Source organism: Pangasianodon hypophthalmus, chromosome 21 (genome assembly GCF_027358585.1).
Source record: "Pangasianodon hypophthalmus isolate fPanHyp1 chromosome 21, fPanHyp1.pri, whole genome shotgun sequence".
NCBI classification, from domain to species: domain Eukaryota; kingdom Metazoa; phylum Chordata; class Actinopteri; order Siluriformes; family Pangasiidae; genus Pangasianodon; species Pangasianodon hypophthalmus.
In genome coordinates, this window is record NC_069730.1 from 5,197,457 (window position 1) to 5,225,241 (window position 27,785).

At 38.9% G+C, this 27,785-nt stretch overlaps 1 protein-coding gene across 1 annotated transcript in view; it reads left to right on the plus strand.

Moving 5' to 3' along the window:
* The window catches only part of ppm1lb (protein phosphatase, Mg2+/Mn2+ dependent, 1Lb), a 72,830-nt gene that overhangs the window by 29,044 nt on the left and 16,001 nt on the right, over window positions 1-27,785 (plus strand). Inside the window, exon 2 of the mRNA XM_026941223.3 lies at window positions 27,366-27,540. Coding sequence (XP_026797024.1) covers window positions 27,366-27,540 — 175 coding nt within the window. The remainder of the gene's footprint in view (window positions 1-27,365; window positions 27,541-27,785) is intronic.

Genomic DNA, 27,785 nt, shown 5'->3' on the forward strand with positions numbered 1-27,785 from the left:
GTATCTGTTTAGTGCTCCAAATATTCATATCTGTGTTTGATATAAACTAACTCTCTCTTTCTTTCTTTCTTTCTGAAACTCCTTCCTTCCAAAATTCCTTCTGAAATTCTTACTTCCTTTAGAACTTCCTTCTTTGCTTTTGAATTTTCTTCCTTCTGAACCTTCTTTCAAACTTCCTTCCTTCCGAACTTTCTTTTGAATGTTTTTCCTTCCAAACTTTCCAGGCTTCCTGCCTTCCGAACTTCCTGCCTTCTGGACTTCCGAATTAAATCTGAACTGCCACTGTGCTCCTGGAAACAATGGCGATTTTAATTGGTCTCAACTAGAGATGTGCGCAGGACTATTTTTTTTATTTTTATTTGGACTTGCCTGTGGTATTATTATATATTATATATTATATATAAGTAGTTTTGTGTGTGTATCCCTTTCTCATTCCTGTCAGTGTGCAGAGGTAAGGAAAGAGAAAAGCTGCTTCTGTAGCTGCGTTGGCAGCTTGGATGCTGTCTATCGCAGGATGCTGGAGGGATTTTCTGTGCTTTGAAGGATTAGGAGAGCAAGGACAGCAAGGTCTGTCTCTTGGGATCAAGAAGTGACTAAGAACAGAGAGCTGGGGAAGCAGAGAATCAGGTGACCGTATGTTTTGCCACTATAATAGACAAACCTGAAGAGCCAATACATTTCCATGTCTAATGCAACAGAACACCAGGTACGGTGATGACCAGTGAACATGACATCACTAAAGCGAGAAATGGGGACTGTTAACGGTGTGATATTTCTGATTGATGATGACTTTTATATCAGTCTGATTATCACTCTTGTAGGAAAGGTTTCTCAGAAGTGTCCATCTGTGGATAATACTCATCATAACTTTTTATAAGTGCTTGAGCAGTGTTCTGCAGATCCCTGAGGAGATCCTGTACTGATTACAAATCACATGATGAATAATCTCATATTTAGTTGTTGATTTTCTTTCAGCTGCTTCCATTAGGGGTTGCAGCAGATCGTTGGTCCGCATATTTGATTTGGCACAGCTTTTACGCCAGATGCCCTTCCTGACGTATCCCTCCCCAATTTTATCCAGAGCCTTGGGACCGCCACTCGGAGCCCACTTTCTTGTGCAGCCCCAGTGGCTGGGGTCGGTTCCCTGGTCAGGAATTGAACCCGGGCCCAGCGGTGAGAGTGCCGAGGCCTAAACACTAGTCCTCCAGGGACCCGGAATAATCTCATATTTAGTAAAAGCACAAAAAGAAGGAGGAGCAACACTGGTGGAGAAGTGTTACATTCATTAGATAGATCACTGCTCAAGTACAAGCTCCAGTGTGTTGCCCAGAAATCTAAGTGACTAAGGAAAAAATTCTTAGCTAAGATAATATAATGATGCATAGTGAGCTAGACTGTTGGTTAAGTGTATTAATCCAGACTAAGGGAAACATGAGGTAGCAGACAACTGTTTTGGCTGAATGTAGCACACTATGTTTTGGCTATGAGCTATGGTGTTCTGCAAGTAAAAATATTATTCAAGTCTGGCTAACATCACTTTATCTGTTTTTTTTTTTCTTGTTTTTTTTTCTTTTTTTTTTTTTTTAGCAGGAGAGTTACATGACAGCTTTGCGATGTTATTTGTTATTTATAAATGTTATTTCACTCTCACCAGTCTTCTCATGTACCTGCATGTTCCAGATCGCGCCTTAGTTGATGCGTGTAGCGCAGCAGGTGGTGCGATTCAGAAGCATGCGCTATAATAACAACATCGAGGCGTGTTGTATCCCTGTGAAATGTGTTTGTTTTGCTAATGTCAATAAGAAGGAGGGTTTATTTTTCTTCCTCTGGTTGTTGAACCTGCTTGTCTAAAGGGCAGCTATGAATGAAATATAATAAAACCAAAGATGTGAAAACAAGGACCGCAAACATGAACGGTGGTTACGAAGCAAAGAACAAACGACTATGAGCGATACTGCGGCACACACAACAACACACAAGAACACACAAATACGACAAAAAAAAGCTTGACACTGAAAAACAGGAACTTACATAGTGGTGCGAATCAAGGTTTAACGAGACACAGGTCAGAGGGCTTGAGACATGTGACATGCCTGTGCCTCTTTGGCGATACCATGACACCGGGTGCCTGGGCTACTGATTATCCACACCTGAACATAAATTTTATTTATTTATTTAAGACGAGTCTTCCTTTCCATGTAGAATGAATGACCAAAGAATTTTTTAATATGACATTAAATAAAAGTATCATTGAAAAGTTTATTAAAAATGCAGCAATACTGTTTTGTTAGTAGTTTGTTAGCAAATTTATGTCATGATACATATTGTGAATCGCAGAAATATTTTTTTAAGTATCTTAATATGATATTTTTGTCATTTAATTAGGTTTAAGAGTTTTCATGAGCACAGTATTATGAAATTACAAAAAAAAAAAAAATATGATCCATTGACATCAAAAAATAATCAGCTAAGTGTAATCCATAATAAAGTGACTAAAATCTGATTATCAGTATACAAGTATTTTGGCAGTCAGGTTGCGTAATCATGTAATCATGCAGGTGTGTGTGTGTGTGTGTGTGTGTGTGTGTGTGTGTGTGTGTGTGTGTGTGTGTGTGTGTGGGGTTCCTTACTACCCCACACTATTTGAATGTGTTGTTTATTCTCTGCACTTAAGAAGGCATTAAGAATGCATTTAGGAAAACACACTGCCATATTGGTTGCATTTTGTCAAATTAGACGTGAAAGCTGGTCTGGCTAGGCTCTTTGAAAAGCTCTTTAGAAACAGTGATGCTATTTAGCTAACTATACTCATAAATCTTGCAACAGTCATATTGCTAGAGCAAAAACTACTCCTACTGTTGTAATAAATTGAGTGGCCTTGGGTATCTTACAGAGTTTATTTCTAAGGACAGTCTAATCAGTCTAATAATGTTTGCAGATTTAATCCAGTGTTTATAGAACACTGCGCTTATGGGCCTTGAGATGTCACTGATCGCCAAGGCTGCATGCCAGGCTGTTTTCCATCTTTTAAAAAAAAAAACCCTCATTATTAATTGCACTCAGTGCAACAGAGGCCACTTGCACAGACTTTGTGAAATTTAAACACACAAGGTTCCGGTTAAACCCTGCAGACGTTTAGGAACTTTGTATATAGCTGGCTGTCAGTGAAAAACAGATTGCTTGAATGTTGTTTGCATTTTAACCACTCTAAGTGAGAAAAATGTCTAGCATTTTCTTTCTAACTGGTCATTTGTCAATTTCCACCCACTCTACGGGTCACCCTTCACACGACAAGTACCAGCCAGGGAGGGTACAAACTAACGTATGCTTCTCCTGACATATTGGTACTAATAAAAATGATTTTTTTTTTTAAATTGCTCTGTTTAAATGATTTATCATAATTATATAGTTTAACTTTTTTGGGACTTGGCACAAAGTTCTGGGAACACCATCCCCACAGTGAAACGTGGTGGTGGTAGCAGCATCAGGATGCTTTTCCTCAGCAAGGACTGGGAAATTGGTCAGGGTTGAGGGCAAGATGGATGGATCCAAATACAGGATAGTCTACAAGAGACTTGACAGTTCCTGTAATTTTTTTTTATAACTAAGAGTGGTTTACAAAGAGAAAAGCAAACTCTGTTTGTTGGCATACAGTCTACAAAGTATGCAGTAAAGTAGCTGCACAATAAACTGATAATATCTGTTAATATTCTTCAGGTTGCCAAAGTATTTTTAGTGTAGTTACCTTTTTTTCTTAGTAGCTTGTAGTGCAGCTAGATACTTTATCAAAAGGGTAGTTTGGCTGTAGCTGAGCTTGACAGGTTGTATTGCACAGTAGCTTCCCCAACACTGGGCCTAATGGTTAGAGGCTCGGACTTGTAACCCAAAGGTGAACCTGAAGGTCGTGAGTTCAAGTCTCAGGTCCGGCAGGGATTGTAGGTGGGGGAGTGAATGACTAGCGCTCTCTTCCACCCTCAATACCACGACTGAGGTGAGACCCTTGAGCAAGGCACCGAACCCCCAACTGCTCCCCGGGCGCCGCAGCAAAAAAAGGCTGCCCACTGCTCCGGGTGTGTGTTCACGGTGTGTGTGTGTGTGTGTTCACTACTGTGTGTGTGCACTTGGATGGGTTAAATGCAGAGCACAAATTCCGAGTATGGGTCACCATACTTGGCCACAAGTCACTTCACTATTCACTATTCATTGGTGAGCATAACGGTATAGCTGGCATTCAAAGTCAAACAGTGCACCTCCGCATTAGAGGCAGTGTTACAGTGGTTGAAATCTCAGGAGCGCCGAATTGAATGCGTTGTGTAAGAGAGTGCGCCTTGCAAATATGAGGGATTAGCCTAGTTAGCTGTGCGCCCATCTGGGTTTCACAGTCTAATAAATGCTGCTGTCATCATCACCTTAGTGTGTTTTGAGTGCGAGTGTGTTCTTATTTTCTCGGTGTCATCATGATGTGGAGATGCAAAGACAGCTTTATAATTAAAGTGATAAATGCATCATGAGGAGAGAGAAAGAGTGTTGATGGGAGAGAAAGCTTTTGGTCTCTGTCTTTATCTAACTTCTTCATCTGTGAGGAAAATACAACAACGGCAACAAACAGTACAGTTTATTTTGACTGTTAACATTAGAATTATTGACACCCTTCATGGCAATTAGTAAAAATTATTGTATAAAATATTTGACATAATTATTACATTCTTTTTCCTCAAACGTTTAGATGAAAATTGGCATAAAATTGATTCAAGGAGCATTATAAATGTGTACCTAGTTCATTTTAGTGATAAAGCTTGGTTGCTACTGTAAAGCACTGTGATGAAGACCCAAGTACTAAAGTCCCACTTGTTATTTCATTAAGAGGGCTTTATAGAAATCTAATCTTCTAGACGTAAACAGGTACAAGTTTCTTATCAGTAGTGGACAGAATGTCTTAAATGTTAGAGATATGATGGAAGTGACGTGTTTTTTTGAAGCCAAGGACTCATTCCTTTGAAGGTTCTAGACATAGATTTAGCTTTCAGATACAGGAAGTCTAGATAGATCAGGTTTAGTTGGTTCACTGCGATACACAGCTTAAGAATAGCTTTTTACCATCCAACAGTTTGATACGATTGTGTAAATTGTTGTTCATATTTATACCACAGCATTGTTGAATTCTCAGTTCTAATTGGTTGATTAATTTTCTAGAACAGTTCTAGAACTTGGACAGTAGTTCTGGCTGTAATTCTGATCACAGGTTTATATTATTGAGCTTGTTCTAATACATTAATTTCACTATAGTAACAACTCCTTCACAGGGACATTCACGGCAGATGCTCCACATAAACAAAAATTTAAAAAAAAACATGGAATTGTTGATACAGTGAAATTTTCCGTGAGGCGATGATTACTTAACAGTTTTGGAAGGAGTCTCCAGTGTCAGCACTTTATAAGAGTCAGTGTTAAATCTGTAACTTTAAGTTTTCCGACATGGGAAAGTCTTCAGGACGATCGGCTTTGCGGTTTCTTAGTAACAAGATAAGCTGCTTTTTTATATTATTAAGTTTGAGAGATAAAAAGAGAAGCTGGTGAGGAAACTCCTGGTTATAGCTGCTATAACATAAGTGATAAGTTGCACAGACGTTAAATGTAACTATGTACGGACAAAAAGTATGACGTCAGCCTTTAATAAAGAAAAAATTGTTATTGTTGAAAAATTGCTGTGGTATAAGAGGAATAAACACTTCAGGATGTGCTGTTACTGGATGATGACAGTAAGTCTGCTTTGTGTCGGATCACATCACACTAACTCGTTGTTGATTATTTTCCTATAACAGGATGCCCCTAAGTGTATTATTCCTTCCATACAACAGTAGAGTTGATACTGTCAACCTTACAGACAGAAAGTTGTTCCAAGCATAGAAGTCATACATATGATCTGCCATCTCCCTTTTAAAGTAAAGATGATTAAACTGCTCCCATTAAAATAAATGGTTAGATTCATTTCTACAGGATATATGACATATGGAGGGCTCATTGTCTGAGTGTAGAAGATAATGTACGTGATCCGAATGATGTATATTATCTTAGTTAATTTCATCATTAGACACTCTATAGTTCTTCTGTTTCTTGATTTTTTTTTTTTTTTTTTTTTTTCCTTTTCCCTCCTTCTGCAAATGTAGTCAAGTGAATCAGGCTCCAGGCCACGTTTGTGGACATAGTTCTGCTCTGTTCATGATTTGTCTCTCCTTTCTCCCTGTTTACGCCTCCGCTCCGGTTAGACCCGGTGCAGCTGTGTTGGCATGGCGAGTAGTGATGCATTAACAACAGTAACAAGCTACGGAAGGAAGCGGGGAGGGAGAGCGGCTCCCCTGCCGTGATGTCGCTCGTACTTTCGAATGCTAAACACTCAATGCAAACCTCAGTGAGCGCATCCGCTGCTGGGAGTCAACAGGCCAGCAGTGCCAGACAGACAACTAATGCTGTCTCCTTAGCAAAGAAAGTAACAGCTTTGATTCAGTATGCAAAACAAACTATGTTGTGTTTGTCATCTGTTGGATTTCTGTGGAGTTTGGACCTCAGACAACATGAAAAGTAGAATCTGAACTGATGATAGAAAAATGAGAGACTAGTTTGGAGTGTGGTTTGTGAAACAGTTTGTACAACCTAGTTGTATATCTGCCTGATTCAGAGTTTTTTTGGGTTTTTTTTTTTATAGTAGTCTTGAATACCAGGCCCCTAAACTGTTGTCTGGATACATAACAACATGCTATGGAATCAACCCTTCTTCTAGTGTTGGTGAAAAAAAAAAAAGCAATGTGATTCAAAAGGTGGGACTTTCTTCTGACAACAAGTCAAATATTTACGTGGCATTGGCTCTGATGTTACACAGAGCACTTTATGTGCAGGACATCTGCTTAAAAATAAAGATCCTTCCTCATTAAGGAAAATCCGGTCTGGGAAAACCCATCGGATGTCACTTTGTCTGAATTCTGGAAAATAGCCAAAAATGGAGAAAAATAGTTTTTAACAAAATTTTAGGTTTTTTTAATTAATTAATTTATTTTTTTATACCAATAATATTCTTTGATTTGACTACTTTCTAACTTTGTCGTGGTGTCTGCCTGCAAAGATCACACTGGATAGTTTAACAAACACCGCAGTAAAACCAGTCAGTCTGGCTGAAATCCTGCTAGATCAGTGTGATTTCTTCACACAGTCATTATCAGGCTTTGATCAAGTTGTTTCACGTGCTGTCGTGACAGACATAAACATAATCAATTTTGTAGGTTTGTAATCAACTAGTGCCTTTTTACATTTCATGTCATGTCATCATCAAAACAGAGAAGAGCACTTACACACTTTGTACAGATGACAAAATGTTTGAGACCTATTTAAAAGACATTAATAGCAAGAAATATAGTCAGAACTGACTGAATGAATTGGCAATTATTTCAGCACTGACGTTAGTGTGAAGAGAGATCAGTGGAGTGAAGAGACGATGAGCCTCCTGTTTAAATGCCGCGAGTGACTTTTACCTCAGGTGATGAGACAGAGGTGGTTATGGATGATGCCGGTAATCAAAGTAAGAACTTATTTCCCATTGGAAAATTATAATTCTTTCAAATTTGTTTGTCCATGAATAGATTAGGTTATAAGTGTACACATAGGTGGGTCATCTTTCAGGGGGAGTTGGAATGAAATCTTTAAATGCAATTATGACTTTCCTTATTAATTTTTGGAGTATACAGACTTTAACTTGTACATGCAAAACGTACATGTGTATATATAGTAGAAAACGTCCAAATTTGACCGTGTGAATGGTTTTTCCGGGCTGATGTGTGTATTTGTGTCCCATTTTAAAATTGAATTAGGGACAAGCTCTGAAATGAGGACCCTACAACAGCAGATAATCAGATCAGGGCCTTCAGCCAGATCTGGTTAATCTAAGAGGAAACGATTGATAGGAGACTTGAGGGAGTTATTTATAGTCAGGCTCAGCCTTTCTGCCTTAGGATTACCATGCTTTAGAAATCTCAAAGGAGACTACAGCAAGAGAAAGGAGGCAAGGGTCTAGTGAAGCAGAAAAGAGTATGGTTTTAAAAAAAGGATTTAACAAAATCCACCAAATGCACCATCAAAGCCAGCCTTATCTGCAAGGTTTTGACCTGCTAAACCAGAATCAGACCTACCTAGCATCAGTCACGTTGGAATGAAATGTGTTTTGTGCCTTTATGGGTTTTATGCCTCACAGCTCCCAAAGTAACACAAAGTTATGTGAAATAAATGGGCTGCTTGCACAGTCTCACCTGTAATTCTTGTAGGCTTTTAAACAGCCTGCCAGACATTTAGTGGAGCAGAACATGCTTGTCATTGTTATCAAGTGTAGTCAAGCAAATAACCGGTGTGTGAAGTTTCTGTGTGTAGGCTAGGTGTGTGCAAGATTGCTTTGTCCCTGTTTGCAATTTACCGTTTAAAAAAATCATGATTAAAGATTTAATAGTCCAGCACTGATGGCTTAAAAAGACAGGAAAATGAGCCATTTCCACCATTTCAGGTTTAAGGAGAGTGCGGAAGTGTGTAATAATAATATCAGCTGTGCAGTCAGGAACTACTCACTGGCAGTGGCAATCGAGAGAATTCAGCTGGACGGTGGATTTTTAGGTGATTCCACATGTGCAGTGAACAGTAACAAAAACATAACAGTATTTTTTTTATTTATATAAACCTTTAACAAATCGTTGTCTAACATTTTCACTGTTAATCTGCTCAAAGCAGCACAGGACAGTTTAAAAAAAAAAAAAAAAAAAAAAAACAACCAAACAACATTTTTTAATTAATGACTTTTTAATTATTATAACCATTACAATGTGCGCAGTGTTAGATTTGACGTTGAAGTTTCCGTTTTTGAGCATTTGTGGCCCAAATATAATAACTATAGTCAACTGTTAACTAAACAGTATACTTGTCTATTGTTAGCCAAGTAAAACATGCATTGATGGATTTTATTTCATGTTAAGAAACTCAAATTGTTCTCCATTTACCATGATAGAGCACAAGACCAGTCAAGAGCTTGTGAGACATGGAAAGGGGCGGGGCTTACAGGCGGTATCCAATGATATCAGAAAGTTCAAAACAAGACACAAAGACAGTGAACACTCATAGTTCCTTTAGCATTAGATTGTACCTTTAGATATAAACCTGAAAACGACATGTACTTTGTGTGCACGTAATCTGGGAGGCAGGAAAGCCAAGGGACTCTCAGAAGACGTTCTTTTAGTCAAGTTGTTTAAAAAGAACTGCTCAGTATTATATTAAATATATCTAAGTACCAGCTCTAAGATGCAGAAAACCAGTTCTTATTTTTTTTAAAAATCAAAACAATTCTACCAGCCTGTCTCAAAGTGAAGTCATTTGAATGGGAGACTATGACCCAGTGTATGAATATGCAGTGATTTATGTGTGTATGCATGAGGAATATAAATATTCGTTCTCCATCCTAGCAGTGATTGGAAGGCAGAGTGGGGTATTGGACCCCCAGAATGCCAATGAGTCTCTCTATTCTTGTTTTCCTGCAGTGTAAAATCTAAGCCTGACATTTTTCTGTCTCTCTCCCATCTGCTCTGGTCTTGACTACGCTAATGTCCACTGTCATGACTCATGGCGTGTTATCTTGGAGGGGCTTTTGGTCATTATGGTGAACATTATGGTGTGACTTGAACAACAGATGCAGGTGTTTTGAGATTAGGCAGAGAAATGCTGAAAATGTGCACCTCATCTGAAGAAATCGCATCAGAATGATCAGAATTTGATGTTAGAGCTTTGGAAATGGACTAGTTTATCTTGAGTATCTATTCAAGCATCTAACATCTGACTCGCTGCTTCAAATTAATTTTGAGCCAAGACAGAGTGGTTCCTAGGTTCTACCCCTGAACAGCTTAGAAATTTAGAAGTGTACCCAAGGCTTGGATACAGTTTAGAGTCCCAGCTGTTCAATTAATGATCAGGTTTTGCCAAGAACGCAGGTGGTCATATTTTCAGCAGGAACTTGATGAATAGAAAGATTGTTGCATTGAACTAATCACTTAAAAATTAGAACGCTGACCTGGCATACTTGGGCACTCGGCATTCTCCTTGGATCACATTAAGGTTTTTTCGCAGCAGCAGTTTCACAAGACATATTGGCAAGCTTTATACATACGGGATACACCCTTTGCCCTCTCAGGATGGTGTTATGGAAAATAGCTATAGCTAAGTTGGTAGAAAAACTAAATAATGCCTAAAACATTCTTTGAAAGTGCAGACCATACACTCTGACTGTAATGGAGGAAGTTCTGAGTAGGAATCATTGGACAGTTGGGAGAACACAGTAAGGTATTGGATGAAAAAATTAGAGATTGGAACCATCGATACCAATACAGGTATCTTTGACATCAGTATTTGATGTAAGCCTACAGTGTAAGCTGTCAGGCTAATGAACAGACGACATGAAATGACAACAGTTAGGATGTACATACTATAGCATCTTCCTACAATACAAGTAACCTGATAAAACATCTTATGGCATTTAGACAGTATCTATGATATAGAGCGTGAAGGCAGCCGACCTTATCAAACAGGATGTGTGGTCATTAAGAATGAGCTCAAAGTGCCATGAACTGCACAAACACAAAGGTATTCACGAGTGTAAGCAGTGATGCGTGCAGAGAAACTGAGAGCACTTCAGTTAGGCGAGCACTGAGCAATGAGACACGGGTGCTTCCGTTCCCATCGCTCGCCAGGGCTATAGTTAGCTTGTGAGAGCAGTTGAGGGCACTTTGCTGTCATTTTTAATGACCGTACTCGCTAGTACTGCTCTGCACACTGACATTGTGACCTGTTAAAGATACTACTTCAACATCTTAAACATAAAACAATGTGATTGATGACTCCCCTAATTGCTCAATACTAAGTAGGTTACTCATATCAATATCAGTATCAGTGAATACCAAAAAAACATGTACTTAATTTAGCTAGGATGGAGGTGGACTTTCTAGCCAAATCACTCGCCTTCACTAATAAGGACCATGAGTAATCACTACTTTTGTGCTCATGTCTTCAGTAGGTGCCAAGGATCTTGAAGGAATACACTTGAGATTTGTTCATGGAAGGGAGATTTCTATTTGTGACACGGATAATAAAATAAGCAGGTCAAAGCACTTTTACCTTTCTTTCTGCCAGCCTCAGCACCAAACCCTGCACTTTCTTTTGAAGCTACAATAAATTTGACAAATAATCCAATATTTTTTCAAATTCTCTTTTCCTGGGCTGTCAGGATCTTAGAGTCGTGCATGCCATGCATGCCATTGTTCCTTCTTAAGGCTGTGACAAACCCTCTGCAAACAATATTTCCAGGTCACTGAGTTAAGCTTTATTGTTATCTGCATAAACTCCAGGCGTGAGTGTGAGAGCGCTGGTTAAAGCAATGGTCCATGACTATTTTAGCTTGGCTGCTATTTTTTCCGCTACTGTCCTGGCTGCCATCTGCCTAACTTCTGAATCGAGCCAAAATAGCACTCTGTTCACATTCATACACAGAGACTCCATGTACATGTTGTCCAAGCTGGGTAATGGAACTCTCTGAACAAAAAGCTAGTGATATATTGTAAGTGGAGCTTCTATGCTTGTGCAATTACTCTGACCTCATTACATCAAATTGCTCTCCTGTTTCACCCTGATGATATTTTGAGCGAGAACAAACAACTCCTTAACAAAAGGAGCTACATGCAGTATCATTGCATTTGTACATGGGGTGAGGCTGATGCTTTTCTTTGGCTTCTGTCTAGCAAACGATGCTTGATGTTTACCAGAAATCTTGTAAAATGGTGGTTATGGCAGCTTCTGCTTGAGACGGGAGGTATGAATATGTTTCAAAAGGACAACCATTTCAACTTAGAGTTCTGTTTGTTGTTGTTGTTTGAAGAATAGTTATGGTTTTTCGTTATAGCGCTTCTTACCTTTTTCATATTATCAGGAATGTATGGAATCTAATTTTCAGACTTACTGGAGCGTGTTGAACGTTTCTCAAGATTCATGTGCTAATGAAAACCTCCTCACTGAGCATATATTTTGAACAGGAATGTGTTTGTCAAGGCCTAGGAGACAGTTTTATCTTTGTGCTGACCTTGGGTTAGCGGCCTAGCTAGGATGTTTTGGGAAAGGGCTTTTTGGTATGTAGGCAGCTGAGGACTGAACCTTGAAGGGACGACACCTGTGTACTACTGACTGTGTACCTGTGGTTGAAAACTATTTGCATCTACTCACTCGTACAGCTCACTCATAAGGTCACCTTATATAAATATATAAATAGGCATAAAAAGCCATGATGATATGCTAGTCATTTCAGAATTTTAATATTATACAGATATAAGAAGAGAAGAACAGATAAGAGCAATATTAATCATACAGTCATAAATACATTAGAGAGCCCACTGGGCCAGTAAAAGCTCCAGTGGTATGCCCAGTGCCATGTTTTGGTTTCTTGCATTACTGACTCGAAACTGGTAGCTTACATAATACACTGTATGGCCAAAAGTATGTGGACACCTGAACAATCACACCCATATATGCTTTTTGAAAATCCTGTTCCAGATTTAGTCTTCGCTTTGCAGTTATAATAACCTCCACTCTTCTGGGAAGAAGTGATTCCCAGAGATTTTGGAGCATGGCCATGGGGATTTGCTCATTCATCCACAAGAGGACTAGTGAGGTTGGGCACAGATGTTGGGCAACGGAGGCCTGGCATACTCCAACGCTCCTGTTCATCCCAAAGGTGTTCAGTGGGGGTGAGTTCAGGGTTCTATGCAGGCCACTCAAGTTCTTCCAGACCAACCTCAGCAAACCATGTCTTTATGGACCTTGCTTTGTGCACTGGGGTATTGTCATGCTGATACAGGTTTGGGCCCCTTAGTTCCAGTGAAGGAAATTCTTAATGCTACAGCACACAAAGACATCCTATACAATTGTGTGCTGCTATGTTTGTGGCAAAAGTTTGGGAAAGGCCCACATCTGGGTGTGATGATCAGGTGTCCACATTAAAGGGATTAATACAGACTAAGAAAATGACTCTTTATACCCGTTTCTTTATTGTCTTCTAACAAAATTTCTAATGTACCACATTTTGTTTGCCCCTTGGACAAAAAGTTCTGCTATGAGCTGTGGTGTTCTTCCTTGAACCGCACATAAAGTTTATTCTGCAAGCATTTTTATTTCCTCTCGATATGTTTAACAATGTGGTGACTGCATGTTGTGCTAAATGAAGAGTTATAGAACAGCTTTACGCTGCTTGGTTTTATCAGTGTTTCCACCTACAGTACTTGCGTGTTCCTGATTCTGAAAATATTCTCCTCCTTCCATGCACGCTTATTAATCTGCCTAGTAAAATTGTTCTGATGTTATCCAGATCACACCCAGGCTGACGTGTTTAGCACAGCAGGTCGCAGGATTATAGAATGCTTTAGTTATAGCACTGGTCACATCAGCACAGTGTAAACATAGCTACATAACAAATTATAGTGCTTTTTTTTTGTTGTTGTTTGGTTTTTTTTTGGTGTTGCACCACCAAACAACTACACATAAAATAACTAATAACCTGAGCTACTGATTTGTCCACACCTGCAGCTAATTCAAAATATGACATTTAAATATCAACATTGTATAAAGAAAACATCAGAGTTTCTAACAGACTCCAAAAAAATGGCCATTTTGATTTTCCAGCGTCAGCGCAGAAATCGTATTGGATTTCAGCATCAAACAAAATAACAAAAGAATCTATTCTAGGAATTATTTCAGAGTTGTTGCCAATAAAATAGATTTGCAAATGTACATACCATTGGGGAAACATCATCTTCTACCTTTTACAGAATAATAATAGGAGGTGTTAAAAGCAGGCACAGGTGAATGTGATGCTTTAGTTCATTTTTAATAGAGGTCCAAGGTCAAACCATTGGAGAACAAGCATATCTCCATATCAGCACTGCTACTTTTTCTCTCATTTCTCACTCTGTCCTACTGATTTTAATTGTCCTCTCTGGCTTTTCTGATTTGTCTGGGGTATTTCTCAGATGTGCTTTGTGCTTCGGTTTAGGATTTATGGAGTCAGCATTGCTACACAGGTGCTGATGCATGTGTTTCCAGTGCTTTTCTCCTTCTTCTTTTTTTTTTTCATTCTTCGCCCCCGCTGTGGGTTCTCGTAATAAAGCTAGGTTTCTACACAGCATGCTAATGTTTTCATATTGCAAATATGAAGATAGTTTTACCTCTTTTGCTGCTTTACAGTTCTGTATCTTATTATCCAGTAACTACTTGCAAAATGTGTTAAGTGGCAAGTGGTACATGTACGGTCTGTTGGAATTTATGAGGTTATTCGTGCCAGTGATTTTACTGACACTATTTTAAGCACTGTTTCAATACAAATTGTGTTATACGTTCTGTAAAATGAAACAGGACTCATCCCTCTGGTCATTGTGTGCCATATTGAGTGGCCGTTTGATGACATGCTGTCCACTCACTTGACCCTCATTACCGTACTGTATTATTAGACTGTGTTATTAAATCCATCCCTCGTGTCTTTGTCCCCGTCTACACTCTGAAATTAACCAGGCTTCAGTCCAGCTTGTGTGTGTGTGTGTGTGTGTGTGTGTGTGTGTGCGTGTGTGTGTGTGTGGGCCGGTTTAATCTAAATGTAGCACATCCAACAACCACTTTTTGTGCGTATTTTTTTGATAGGATCTCTTTTGTTCACACTGATTTAAAATAATTGGTTTAAGGGCATTAACTGCAACACCATGACTCAGGAAATTGATTCCCAGCTATCTCGATCTAATCACAGCAACATGTTTTATGTTAGAGTTTGGGTTTTTCAGTGAATATGGAGCTTGCAATATGCAACAATTCTTTTCCTGATTTGCATAGCTCTGAAAGCTACCCACATAATAAAACCTTATACCTATATCACATTCCTAATATCCAGTGGCCTTTTGTTTCTGTCTCTATAGTCCCTAATCTTATCTGTCCTCATAACAGAAGAATTTTTTTCCTTACTTGCCTAAGGCTTTTAAATCCAGTGCATTGTTTACCTCAGTTTCACACTGCTCACTGTAAAAGAGGTGTTAAAATAATTTATTATTTTTTCCATAACTTGTGCTCCAGGGCCATACCTTTATATTTTAATGGTCAAAGTGTATAAATCCTAACAAATGCTGTCATTAATTCAACATATCTCATTATTTTAACTTAATAACTTATTTCGAGACATATCATTTTTGATTTCCTGTTCTGTCACTTAAACTGTAACTTTGACTGTTTACACGAGTGATCATTAGACGTACATTCTGGGTTACTTAATATCTGGAAAACAGTAAACAGAATAACAATTATTATTAGTACTATAAGCTAATATTCAATAAATTAGTCTTTTTGGTAGATTGTGGGGTGTCAAATATCAAGCTGAAATAACAAGATTAAAAAATAAGGAGATATTAACTCAAATATATGAGTAGTTAATTTGAAATAATGACGTTTTGGAATAATTCATTAATTCAAAATAGCAAGATATTAAGTCAAAATAACTACTTAGTATCTACAAATAAGAGTTTTATTTCATTTACCCTCAGGTCTGATTAGTGAATTGACAACATAGTTTTTTCAAAAAAACTAAAAAAATGTCAAAAGCGAATGTTTTAATGTTCGGACAGAGATGTAGGTGTATACTCTCTGCTTCAAGTTTAAACTGAGTGTCTCATCAGTTCAAAGTCTGAGGCAGTAGGGCTGTAGTAGGGCTCGAGTCCAGTCTTGTCTCAAACGTATTGGCATTTGTACTTGGACTTGTCTCAGTCTTGGGCATTGGTCTCACCAAATATGGTCTTGGTCTTGACTGTGAGTTTGTAAAAAGTAATGTTGTTGTCTTTTATTTTTACATGCACAAAGTTTTACAAGAAGTATTTCCTTCTAGAAACCAGACTAATTGATGGTGCAATGCATCAATAAAGTCAACTAGCTGAAGTAAAAGATTGGCCTTGAAAAGGAATTAATGGTTTTCGGTCTCGATCTTGAACTGTTCTTGGTTTCATTTGGACTTGATTTTGACTTGGTCTTGACCTCATTGAGACTCGGTCCTGACTTGATCTCTGCCAGTCCTGGTCTTTTGATATTCTTGACTACAGCTCTACGTGGCAATAGTCAAAAGTCTCAAGAATGTGAAACAAAACAATCACTTCAAATCGATGAGTTTTATTTATAGCCATGAACTAATCACTAATGGTGAAGCATGAAAAGGTGATGTCCTGTAAGCAAGGAAAATTGTGTAGCTGGACCTTCTCAAATTTTAGATTAATTTTAGTGTATTTAATGCAATGTGGCAGATAAAAGAGTTGCTTTTGATTGAGTAATACTTTAAGAAATATCAGATGTAGTTTGGTTTAGCCTGAAGTAACTGTAGAAGAGTACATGGGTAATATAAAATAATAAACATCAGACAGAGCTTAAAAGGACTGAAACGTACAGTATTTGTCCTTTTAAAAATGGGCTGTGCTGGACCTGCTGTACCTGTAAATGTATATTCTGCAATGTCAATATGTATACATCTATAGCATAACATTAATGAACTTTTTTCAGAATTCATCCCATGTCATCTCAAGCCCAGTCCAAAGTCACAGGTTGCAAACTAGCTTTAACCCATGCTTAAATAAACAACTGGACACTTTCCTCCTGCAGCTGTGCTTTGCTGTTATACAGTGTCAGAAAGCATCAGTCCATTTTTCAGCAAGAATGATCACTGTGCCTCCCAGGTATTGCAATCATTCACCCATTCCCAGTAGATTTGATTTAAAGAATACCTTTCTCTCACTCCATTCCCTCATCCATTTTTCCATTCTCCAGCACATCACATGGCTTTCCCATCTCTTTATCTCCTTTGAAGTAAGACACGGCTCATTTAATCGAGTTAATAGTCAACCTCATTCAGCTGGACCACTTCAGTGACTCTTAAATTGCCAGGAGCCTGCAAAAGCATTTTCCACTGAAGTACAGAATACTCATCAGGGTTTCCCCTAGAAACACGTTTATTACTGAGTTTATCATAACAGACCACTCACTCATCTCATCAAAGATACAAAGCTAGCTGGCTCCAGGGGATTCCATGATAGGGGTTTTGTCCCCATTTTGTCATTGTAACTCTTAAAATTTAAACTTTTGTAAATCATTTTTTCAACATTAACTCGACGACATTGAAGGCCACAATATAAAATAACAAGATTCTTGGCTCATAATGGCTGCGTTTTGCACTTAAATGAGTAACAGGGTTGAGTTTTTTAGCACAGAAATACCAAATACACAAAATGTGGTTAACTAGCATTCATGTTAACGGCAGGAGGACATTAAGGACTTTCTTTTTGTCAGTGTCTTCGAAAATCTTCCTTTTTCAAGTAACATGTTTTGATATGCAAATGATCATGACAATTCAATGAATATGCTAATAAGTATATGCTGTCACAATGCAACTTCTAGTGACTTTTTGAGCATGAATTTGCTACTTTCCTCTGAAAAGATTCAGCAATGCTGGTTTCACATCCTTGCAGATTTGGGTGGACTATATGAGATTATCCTCAGATTGTCATCCAAATGAATAAACTGTGAATGTACCAGATGTTTACAGGTTTTCTTGCTAAAGTGATATGGGAAACACCCGAAAACAATACTTTCTGCTTTCTGTTAAACTATTATTTACCAAAGAAGAATAAAATTTGCCCAAAGAATTCACCGAAGGGGAAAGGACACAGGACATGAAAGACAAGCATTGGTTTCTGGTAGCAGTTACTTCCGCTTTGTGGCAACTTTATCTCTAAGTGAAGACAGATCAGTGACTGGATAAACCTCGGTCTTATGAGCCAATAGAAATCAAGTGGGCGGGACTGTGGTTAAAAAAAAAAAAAAACATGGAGGAGCCACTAATAGTCTAGACGCACTGGACTTTTTCTTTGTTGGCCCTTATCTGGAAATAAAAATAGCCCTTCCATCCACTGGCATATTTTAAAGCAGGGGTTCCCAAACTTTTTGGGCAAATGATTCTAAATAATCATTATGAATTTTCTGCAACAACACCCCCCCCTCCCCAACCAGTTCTAGATTATAATCTAGGACTGTTAAATTCATAATCAGTAAAAGTTTTGGCATATGTTTGTGTTTATTTTCACAATCAGTGTTTTTAAGCAACTGGTAGAGGTAGATGTACACAAAAAATTCTCCATTTTTATTGCTTAACTCCTACGTTACTGCAGCATGCCTGGATAGCGAAAAAGACTACAATAGCATTTGTACATTTCATTGAAATGGGACTTGTTTTGAACGTGACTCCTCGTAACATTTCAAAATAGTAGCACGCAAAATCCATCCTCATATTTAGAGCGATATTTGTAGTATTCATTTGTAACATCAACAAATAAATCACGACCCCATTTGAAAATAAAATGAGCCCACGTGGGGTTGTGACTCCTGGTTTGGGAACCCCTTCGCTAAGGTTTTTGTGATAAATTCTTTTTTGTCTCTGCCTGCTAGGATTTTTTTGTTAGCAATGTTGGCAGTTCTGATGTTGTCCAAACAAATATTTTACTATGACATGTTAGAGTTTTTACTAGTCTTTTTTTTATGGTATTATTTGTTATTGTGTTAACTATCTCTCATGTCCTCTATCTCTCTTCACCTCCCTCACACTCTCACTGCCACCATTCTCCTCACTTTGAGGTACTTCACACAATGAGCTTGATGCTCTTGTATCACTGCTCCTTCTCTTCGATATCCCCCTCTTTTTTCTCTCTTTCACAGTGCAGCTTGTCACACCAGCCTTCCTCCTCCGCACCCCGAATCTGCAAGCTCTCTCCAAACGGTTACAGTTTAATAAGCCAAGGTCGTGAATAATATGCAGGCTGTCATTGTGTTTGCTGGTGTAGAAGTTAAGGTGTGTGTGGGTGTGTGTGTTATCAGCACCTGACAGATATACTTGAAGGCAGAAACACTGCCTGCACCCTCCCTTAGGCTTGCACTCACACACACTGGGTTGTTCTGCCAGGCTCAGATAGTGCCAGTAGCAGCATTAATTGACAGCGGAGCTAAAGAGATGTACTGTGCAGGAGCTCTGGGGAAGGAAGGCCCTTGGGACCATCAATCCCAAACTGTGGCGTGTGCTGCCGGTGTATGTGTGCCAACATGCAGCCCCCTGTTAGAGTGGTGCTCAAGAGCCTGGAAAGATTTTGTGTTTTGTTTCCAGTAGGAATATGGCAGTACACAGAAGATATTGTTGCAGTCACTAATATACAGTCACCACCCCTTCCTTGTTTAAAATTAATCACCATTGTGGTCCCCTAAAATGTATATAACCTGTATTCTGTATGTATGTATATAACCTGATTTTTGTGACAATATGGTGCCAAAGTCTCCCGTGTGGATATTTCAACATAGTTAAATTGGACGGATGTGGAACAGGGCGTAATTGACACTAGAAAAAGTAACAAGCGAGGCGGCAATAGAGGCAAAGAAGAAATAAGGGTAAACAAAATGTTTTAAAACTACCCTGTCTATCCCAGCATACTCTTTTAGTTGTGAAATTCCATACACATATAAAATCTGTGTATAACTTCAGCTAGCTTGGCTAGCTGGCTAGATCAGAAAACACATTGTGGCATTGGTATGACATTTTTTTGGTGAACCAAAGAGGCTAATGTTAACTGCATCTTGCACCATCTCTAACTCTCTTTCTGACTGACTTATTGTTCATTGTTTTAGAAGAACGAAGATAACATTAACACTATGAAATAACACATGAAATTATGCGGTGACCAAGAAAAGTGTTCACCTGTCAAAACTAGTCCATTTTAGTGCTAATCAGGACTTAATTAAATTAAATAATACAAAATAAGTCTAGTTGTGTTTAAATCTGCTCTGACAAGCTAGCATGGTTTGCTAGCAACTCACATGCACAGTGGATTAAAATCACTTTAAACACTTTAAACATTTATGCTTAAACAGGTATATAGGTTATGAATATATCTTACATAATATTATAATATTATTATTACATAATAATATCTTACATTATGAATAATATCTCACACAGGGATTGTGATGTGAACATTTTATGCGTAATTTCCAGACATGAAACATTGATTAGCAGCAGCAAGGCAACTGGATGATGTCTAGGCAAGTTTATTCAGAAAATGTGATGTGTTACACGTGACATGTGTAACAGATCAGCACTTCCAGCAGGTTTAAATGTTTTGAATTCTTTACTCTGTTAACTCAGACATAGCAGGAATATCTTACAGGGAGATGACTTCTAGCACTACGAGTTGTGTTTATCATAACTCGGTTGTAGGAGGATCTGACGATGCATGACTGCACGTACTGTGTTTGTTCTGCAGTGGCGGAATACACATATTTAATCTGCCTTCATGTTTTTTTTCCCGCTCCTTAGTTTAGCCTTTTCCTTGGTCAAGTGTATCCAGCTGCTCTTCTGCAAATACTAACAGCAGGGCTTCCCTCTTTTTCTTCCTAAGCTCTGTCCTATCCCGTGTTTTTTGTGTCGTGTTTAACAGTCTGTGGGGAAAACTCGATCCGAAATAGGGCTTCATTTGTTTTTCATGTGGCTGTCCAAGAACGCAACCCTGCTTTTACACATTTTCTCAACTGGGATTTTGGCCTTTTGAAGAAATGTTTCAAGCTTGGTGAGGACATTATGTTATAGAATGTTGCTGCAACCTTTTTCAGCATTGAAAAACATTGTTTTTAAGGTCGTAGCCTTCTCAGGAAAGTGCTGATCTAGGATCTCTTGAGGCTTTTCATGTCCTAATAAATGGGATTAAACAGCTGAAAAGAACTAACTCCAGATAAGATGAATCTAGATAAGCATTCTCAGATTCTAACCGATATTTTTCTGAACACACGCCTTGTTCTCACTTTAGTCCCAGCTGGTTTTCTCCTTCGCTGAAGAGCCTGTCAACACCAGTATAATTCTGTTGCAAAGGTTGTTTGCAGTGTGAACATGAAATGTGCTGAATCACGAACATACCAGTACATCTCAAAAAGCTCATGGCAGTTCCAGCTGGAACTGTCTCGTTTGCTGAAAGAAATTTTTATTCTTAACAATTTGTGAAGTTGTTCAGCTGATGTTGTTGACATTGAATGTTGAAGTGTGAGATTAAACATGGCTTGCTGGCGAAGAACATGTCTGAAAAGATTGTAAGGAAAAAAAGTATGCATGAATTAATTTGGTTTAAGAACTGTATTTCAGAAAACGTCATTGCAGTGATCAAACACTAAGAATAAGTAAGAAATACACTTCAGGGTGTGCTGTTGTAGGAATATAATCAACAACCGGGTGGTATGAAGCAGCCCGACACTAAGCGGAGTCACTGTTACCACTTAGAAGTTGATTCCTAGAACAGCCTGTACTATTAAGTTTTATTGCTCTTATACCACAGTGATTCGCCAGCAAGCACAATTTTTTTATTAAGTAAAGCATGGCACATCTTTTTTTTTTTTTTTTGCGTATAGTTTTGTTTGATGTTGTAGAATAATGTTCCTGTTATAACATTACACATTACGCTTCGTATTTTGGACGTTCTACAAATGGGGAAGCTTTTCGGAAGGAGATTTTTATTTAGCATTTATGGAAGGAGTCTCCAGTGCCAGTTAGAGGTAAAGCCTTAACTTTAAGTCTTATGACATGGGAAATGACATGGCTGGTGAGGGGAAACACTGGTTATAGCTATGATATCATTCTTTAAATAATATCACTATAATATAATATTAAATGTAGGCAAATTGCTGTTGTGTAAGAGTAATAAAGTGCTACAGGATGTGCTGTTACAGGAAAATAATCAATTTAGGAGTGGTAGCAGCATCACACCACCAATCATTTTTTTCGTCTAACGGTACACCCATCGTGTTTTATTCCTTCTGTATTTTGTACTAAGTTTGTACTGAGTATACGTAGGTCAACAGGTCATTCATTGCAAAATAGTGAATAGAGCCTGAGGGTTAATATTTTGTCCTCGTTTCACTTTTCCTAGCTCTCCCAGCTCTAGCAAACGACACCGAGCGCCCAATCAAGGTCACTGGAGCGAAACTCTGATGGAGGGATCAAGTATCAAAACGCTGCAGTGGCTACTCAGTGGCTATTTTTGGAACAAAGCCCTTTCTCTTTTGCTTTTAGAGAGCCTGGCGCTTGTATGTTCACAGTGTTTGGCAGTACGCAATTACTTGCAGGCAGGAGGAGGCAGGATCTGTGACAAGTGACACACCATCTTTCCTGCTGATGAGATGAGCACAGCGGCTGCCTGCTTTAATGAAATTAGCCATTATACACACACACGTGTACACACACACACGCACGTGCGCACACACTCTTAGTGTCTTTGTCAGGATGTATATGACACATCCTTTTAGTCAACCTATCCTATTCAATGGCCTCCAGCTGATCAGACTGCTTTGATTAGATTTTGAAGAGAGAATTTGCATAACTTTGAAGGCCCATTTCAATGTGTGCGAGTGTCCTATTGTATAGCTGCCAAGCGATAATATAGATTTCCTCTCTTAAATATGGATCCCATTCAGAAATGACAACAATTAAGCACCTTTGATGGACCTAGAAAGTAAATGTATGGAGTTTTTATTGCTTGCTCCAAGCTAAGAAAAGATTAAGACCCAATTTAAAGCTACTACTTTATATTCTGTTCATTTGGCAGATGCTTTTATCCCAAAGGACCTACAAATGAAACACAAAGCTGAGCATGTGAGGGCTATGGCCCTGCTTAAGGACTCAATAGTGGATATCTGGCAATGCCACGAGTCAATCTCACAGCCTTGCGGTAACCACTACAGAACTTGAAGCTTCCTCTGCCCAATCAACCTTACCATTCACTTCAATGAGTCATGGGAATAAACTGTTTTTGGGAAGTGCAAATCTTTAAGGCATCCATAACAGCTTTAGGTGTTATGAACAGGTGCGAAAGATCAGAGCTGCAACTGCGTACATGCTCCATGTAGCCTTATCTTTCACCTTGCACCTCAGTCTCCTTTTTCTCACCCCTCTCTACACCTACACAGTTATATTTTTTGTGTTTCACTGTTTCTCTCTCTCTCTCTCTCTCTCTCTCTCTGTCTTTCTCTCTGTGCCCTTGCTGCTTCCTGAGGGGATCCATTTCAGTTTGGAAATTTTAAACAAAGGCTTGGACATTGTTCAGTCACAGCTAGTCAGAGCCTTTCAAAGCTACAGTAAAGGAATTCTGCAGCTTCTTATAACCTAATCTTTGTTCCAGTGTTTGTGTGATTACCACTGGCAATCATTTTGACACATTCTCCTGTAAAAAATAGATGGAAAATCTGTTCACTTTAGACTCACTTTTATAATGCAAGTCTAAAAGCAGCTGTTTAATTTCATCAACGTATTCAGCAAGTCAGTGAAAGGTGTTTAAAAGCTGACCTCCAAATTTCCATAATTCATCCTTTGAGATCTTTTTTTTTTTCTTTCTTTCTTTTTCAGAGGGAGGTTTTGTGATTAAACCTTACCATCATAGTCAGCGTGGCTCGTGACATATGGATACTACAAAACCGTTACACTAAATCTATAACCCTAAACGTTCTTTGGTTTGTCTATCTATATGGGCCTGTAGAGGTTCTTTCTTTCCTGTCAGAGGGGATTACATGTAGGACCACTTCTGAGACTCCAAGAACTCATGACTATCGAAAGTTCTATTTAAGGGACCCATTTTTTTCCAAACAGTGTAGGCAGAGTGACTCTTCTATGCAGGGATGATCTAAACACAACAGGGAATTTTTGCCATCCCAGCAGGATGTCATGTCCAATAGAGTTAAACTTGTACTCAGTTAATTTGGATTTGAGGCCTGACAGCAACTGTGTGTTTCTGCTTGTACTTCTGTGTGTCAGTGGCTTGTTAAGGTCAGACTGAGCAAACCTTACAGTGCTGAAAATACTGGAGTAGGCTCAGAGCACGTCAGCAGGGGTGCCACCATCCATATCTCTGCTAGCAAATGGATTTGTCCTGATAAGATCAGCAGGCAGAAGGCGTGAGATAGCAGTGTGTAAGGCTTTGCAGGTTCCTGAAGCACCAGCTAGATCTCAAGGCTGGAACAGTGCTTTATACATTCCGGAGACATCCTCTGTTTCCTGCTCTGGCAGGATATAAAGATGTCTCAGAGTCCTGGGTGCTTTTCTGAATCTATCTGCACTCTAATCACCACCCCACTGACAACTCGTTTACAGATACACACACACACACACACACACACGCTCCATGCAGCCTTATCTTTAACCTTGTCCCTCAGTCTCCTTTCTCTCACCTCTCTTCCTCGCCCACCCATGCTGCCTTGTACTGATTCTTTCTTTTTTTCCGCTCAGTCCGTGCCATTTCCTGAGTGGCACATTCTCTGTGGACTTTACACCCCCTGCTAACAGGCAACCATAAACTTAAAGGTTCTGTCTATAAACCTTCATTTTCCACTTTTGAGCTGCTGAGATCTTGGTGCTGTCTAGTGGTATTTGGTTCTAAAATTAATATCAATTCAGAGCAGGGTTTTCCAGGTTCTAGCCAATTTTAGCATTTTCCCCATCTGAGTAATTGTCAGTACAAGGCTGCAAGCTAGTATTGTCATGTAATCACACCCATCACACACCCTTAATTCACCGGGTGATGGTACAAGATAATTGCCATGTCTTCTGTAAAAACTTTCCAAAGAAGCTATTGTCTGAAAGTCATTAATAAAAGACCAGATATTCTGGTTAGCCTTGAGGAGCCTTGTGGAAGGAGTGTCTGAAGCTGAGAGTAGGCTCACAGCTCATGAAATGTCTGATATTTTAGCTGTCCACTTAGCTGGCCTCAAGCCTTAGACTCTTGTAGGTTGCAGTCTGAGTGGCTATTCCCTTTTCCATCTTAGGTTTCCAATGTCAGTCAAGTGGATTTTTCCTGTGAATACAAGCAGTTCTTGGCCACATGTAGTGACAAAAGATACCAGATTCTCAGACGAAAGCTAGACGTCTGGCTCGTGAGACTAGCCCTGAACTAGCATCAGGCTTGTATGCAAATGTAAATCCGGGTGTAGAGGATCAGCAGAGCTCATACTTTATCCCCCTTAAAATGTATACCAGCTAGTAGTGTATTCTCAGCTTCTATAGATTAATATTATGAAAACGAAAAAAGCTCATAGATAGATGTATTTTAAATGAATTAAAGTGGATTAAATGAAAAAATGTTGGCACTGTTTTGCTGGGCAAAGTATTTATTTTTGCCGCCATGGTTTGGTGCCACTTGTCCCCTCAGAGGGACATGTCACTGCACATAAATACAAGTTCTTCTCACTAATCACATTCGTCCTATGATGAACCATTTCTATCCAGATGGGTGCAGTCTGTTCCAGGATGACACCACCTCAACCATCCAGAGTTTTTTTGGGGCACTCTGCACCACCAAATCATCATCAAAACACCAACTGAGAGAAAATCTTTTGGAAGAATGGTGCTCATCCCTCCAGTACAGCTCCAGAAACTTGTAGAATCTATGCCAAGGTGCATTAAAGCTGTTCTGGTGGATTGTGATGGACTCGGACATCTCTGTTTGTTCATGTATTTGGAGCAGACTCTCTGCTCTGCTCACAGTTCAAGGTGGACAATAGAGTCCGGCATTAGGCATCTGATCGTTTGATCTTCAGTAGACTGCCTGGCTGTGATAATGGCGTAGCAAAACAGGAAAGCATTAGGGCACCTGTGGTGGTGTTTTGTGCCAGGATGTAGGTTAAATCCTTCTGGAGCTTACACATGTCCTTAAAAGTTCATGCTGTGATATATACAGGAGAGACAGGAAAGAGGAAAGTCCCTGCTGAAATGGTAAAAACAGTGACTCTCACTACCATGGACCATGATCTACTACCAAGATCAGTTATGATGCACTAAGTTTATTATTGGTATAAAAAATATGTTATATACAACTGAGACCTCCATTTTAGCTCTTCCTCCAATAGAACAATATTTATGTATGTGCATAAACTTTTCTTGGAGGTACACCTGAGTGAAAATAGAAACTATTTGCACAGATTTTAGTTCCTGCCAATTCCCACCCTCTAGCTAGGTCTCCCTCATCACCGGACGGAATGGGCGATGGGTTAAAACTTGGCTACTGGTTTTAATCACACAAACCCTAATGTTACTTAGCTTGCTAGCAGTTATAGCTATGGGTTAATTTTTCTCATTTGAAAATTATCCGTGTATTTTGGTACATTTCTCTGAGGGAAGGAAAGTATAAATGTTATATTTTTAACAGGCTGCACAGTTTGTTATCTCTTTGGCCAAATGGTTGGCGACTTCAATTTCTCCAGCTCAGGTTGATGAGGGCCAGGACAGCAGTGGCATTTGGCTGCTGGTGCACTTTTCTTCCTGCTATCACTGTCCGTTTGTCTGCTGATTTATTCAAGTCAGCATTGAATAGAGGTCAAACAGGAGTTACTGGAGCTACTTTGAAAATGTTTGTCTATGTGCTAGGGTGCTTATTAACTCTTTTTCCCAATTTTATGTGAATATGTAATGCTTACTCCTTTATTTTGAACCTCTTGCTTTATATCTGTTCCTGGGGGCTCGTTAGGGTTTTCTGTATTCACTATCAAACCAAATGGCAATATGGGGTAAGGTCTTAAGAGTAGAATTGCAGTTTAGAATGGCAACTCATTAACCATAGTAAAAACCCTAGTATAGTTAATTGTAAGATACCATAGTAAAATTGTCTGTATTATAGTTACATTAAAGCGCCAATGAAAGCCAGTAGTATTAAAATATTAATATATGTAATATGTCATTGATTCTCCTATAACAAGTGTTTTATAGTTTATTCCCCAGTAAAATTATGATGCGTCTTGGAGTTTAATAAACCCTAGTTATCTTACAGTGCTACAAAATATGGTGTTAATATGTTTTATCAAATGGGATTTAAACCTAGGTTTTATTGAATAGTGTATCATAATAAACTACAGTGAATTTTCATGAGGGTGTATCTAATCATGTTTTGGCTCTTTAAGTTACACTTTCACTCTTACTGTCACTTTCACAACAGCTAGAGCTGTTGATTTGTTCCTAAATCTCTGGCACACATTCTCTCTCTAGTTTGCATTTGGCAACTCAGATATGAAAGTTGTATTAAAATGTGTCGGGGCCAGGCTGATGGCACTGGATAGCTAAAATAGTAGAGGTAAAAAAAAAATAGCAAATAAAATTGCGGCTTTCCTGTTGAATATTGCCAATCTTAGCAAGCAACTATATATATATATATTTTTTTTTCTCTTTCCAGGCAGCAGCAGAATACGTGAAAACTCGCCTGCCCGAGGTCCTGAAGCAGCACCTACAGAATTATGAGAAAGAGAAGGAGAACAGTCTTTTGTCTTACCAATCCATCCTGGAGCAGCAGATCCTCAATGTGGACAAGGAGATGCTGGAGAAGCTCTCTGCCACCTATGATGAAGCAGGTGAGATGTTATGCCAAGGATCACAGGAATTTGGGTAGGGATGGAAAGGGACACATTTTGGGTGGGGAACATGTAAATGCCCCCAAATTGAGAAAAACTTATATACGTATTCTGATGTAGCTGCCAAAAGAAGAAACAAGACGTTACATGTAAAATTAGCTTGCATGGATCATTGGGTGAAGATTTTACAAAATGCATTTGGCTTAATGATCATGTTGTATGGAGTGCATTCGAGATGACGGTAA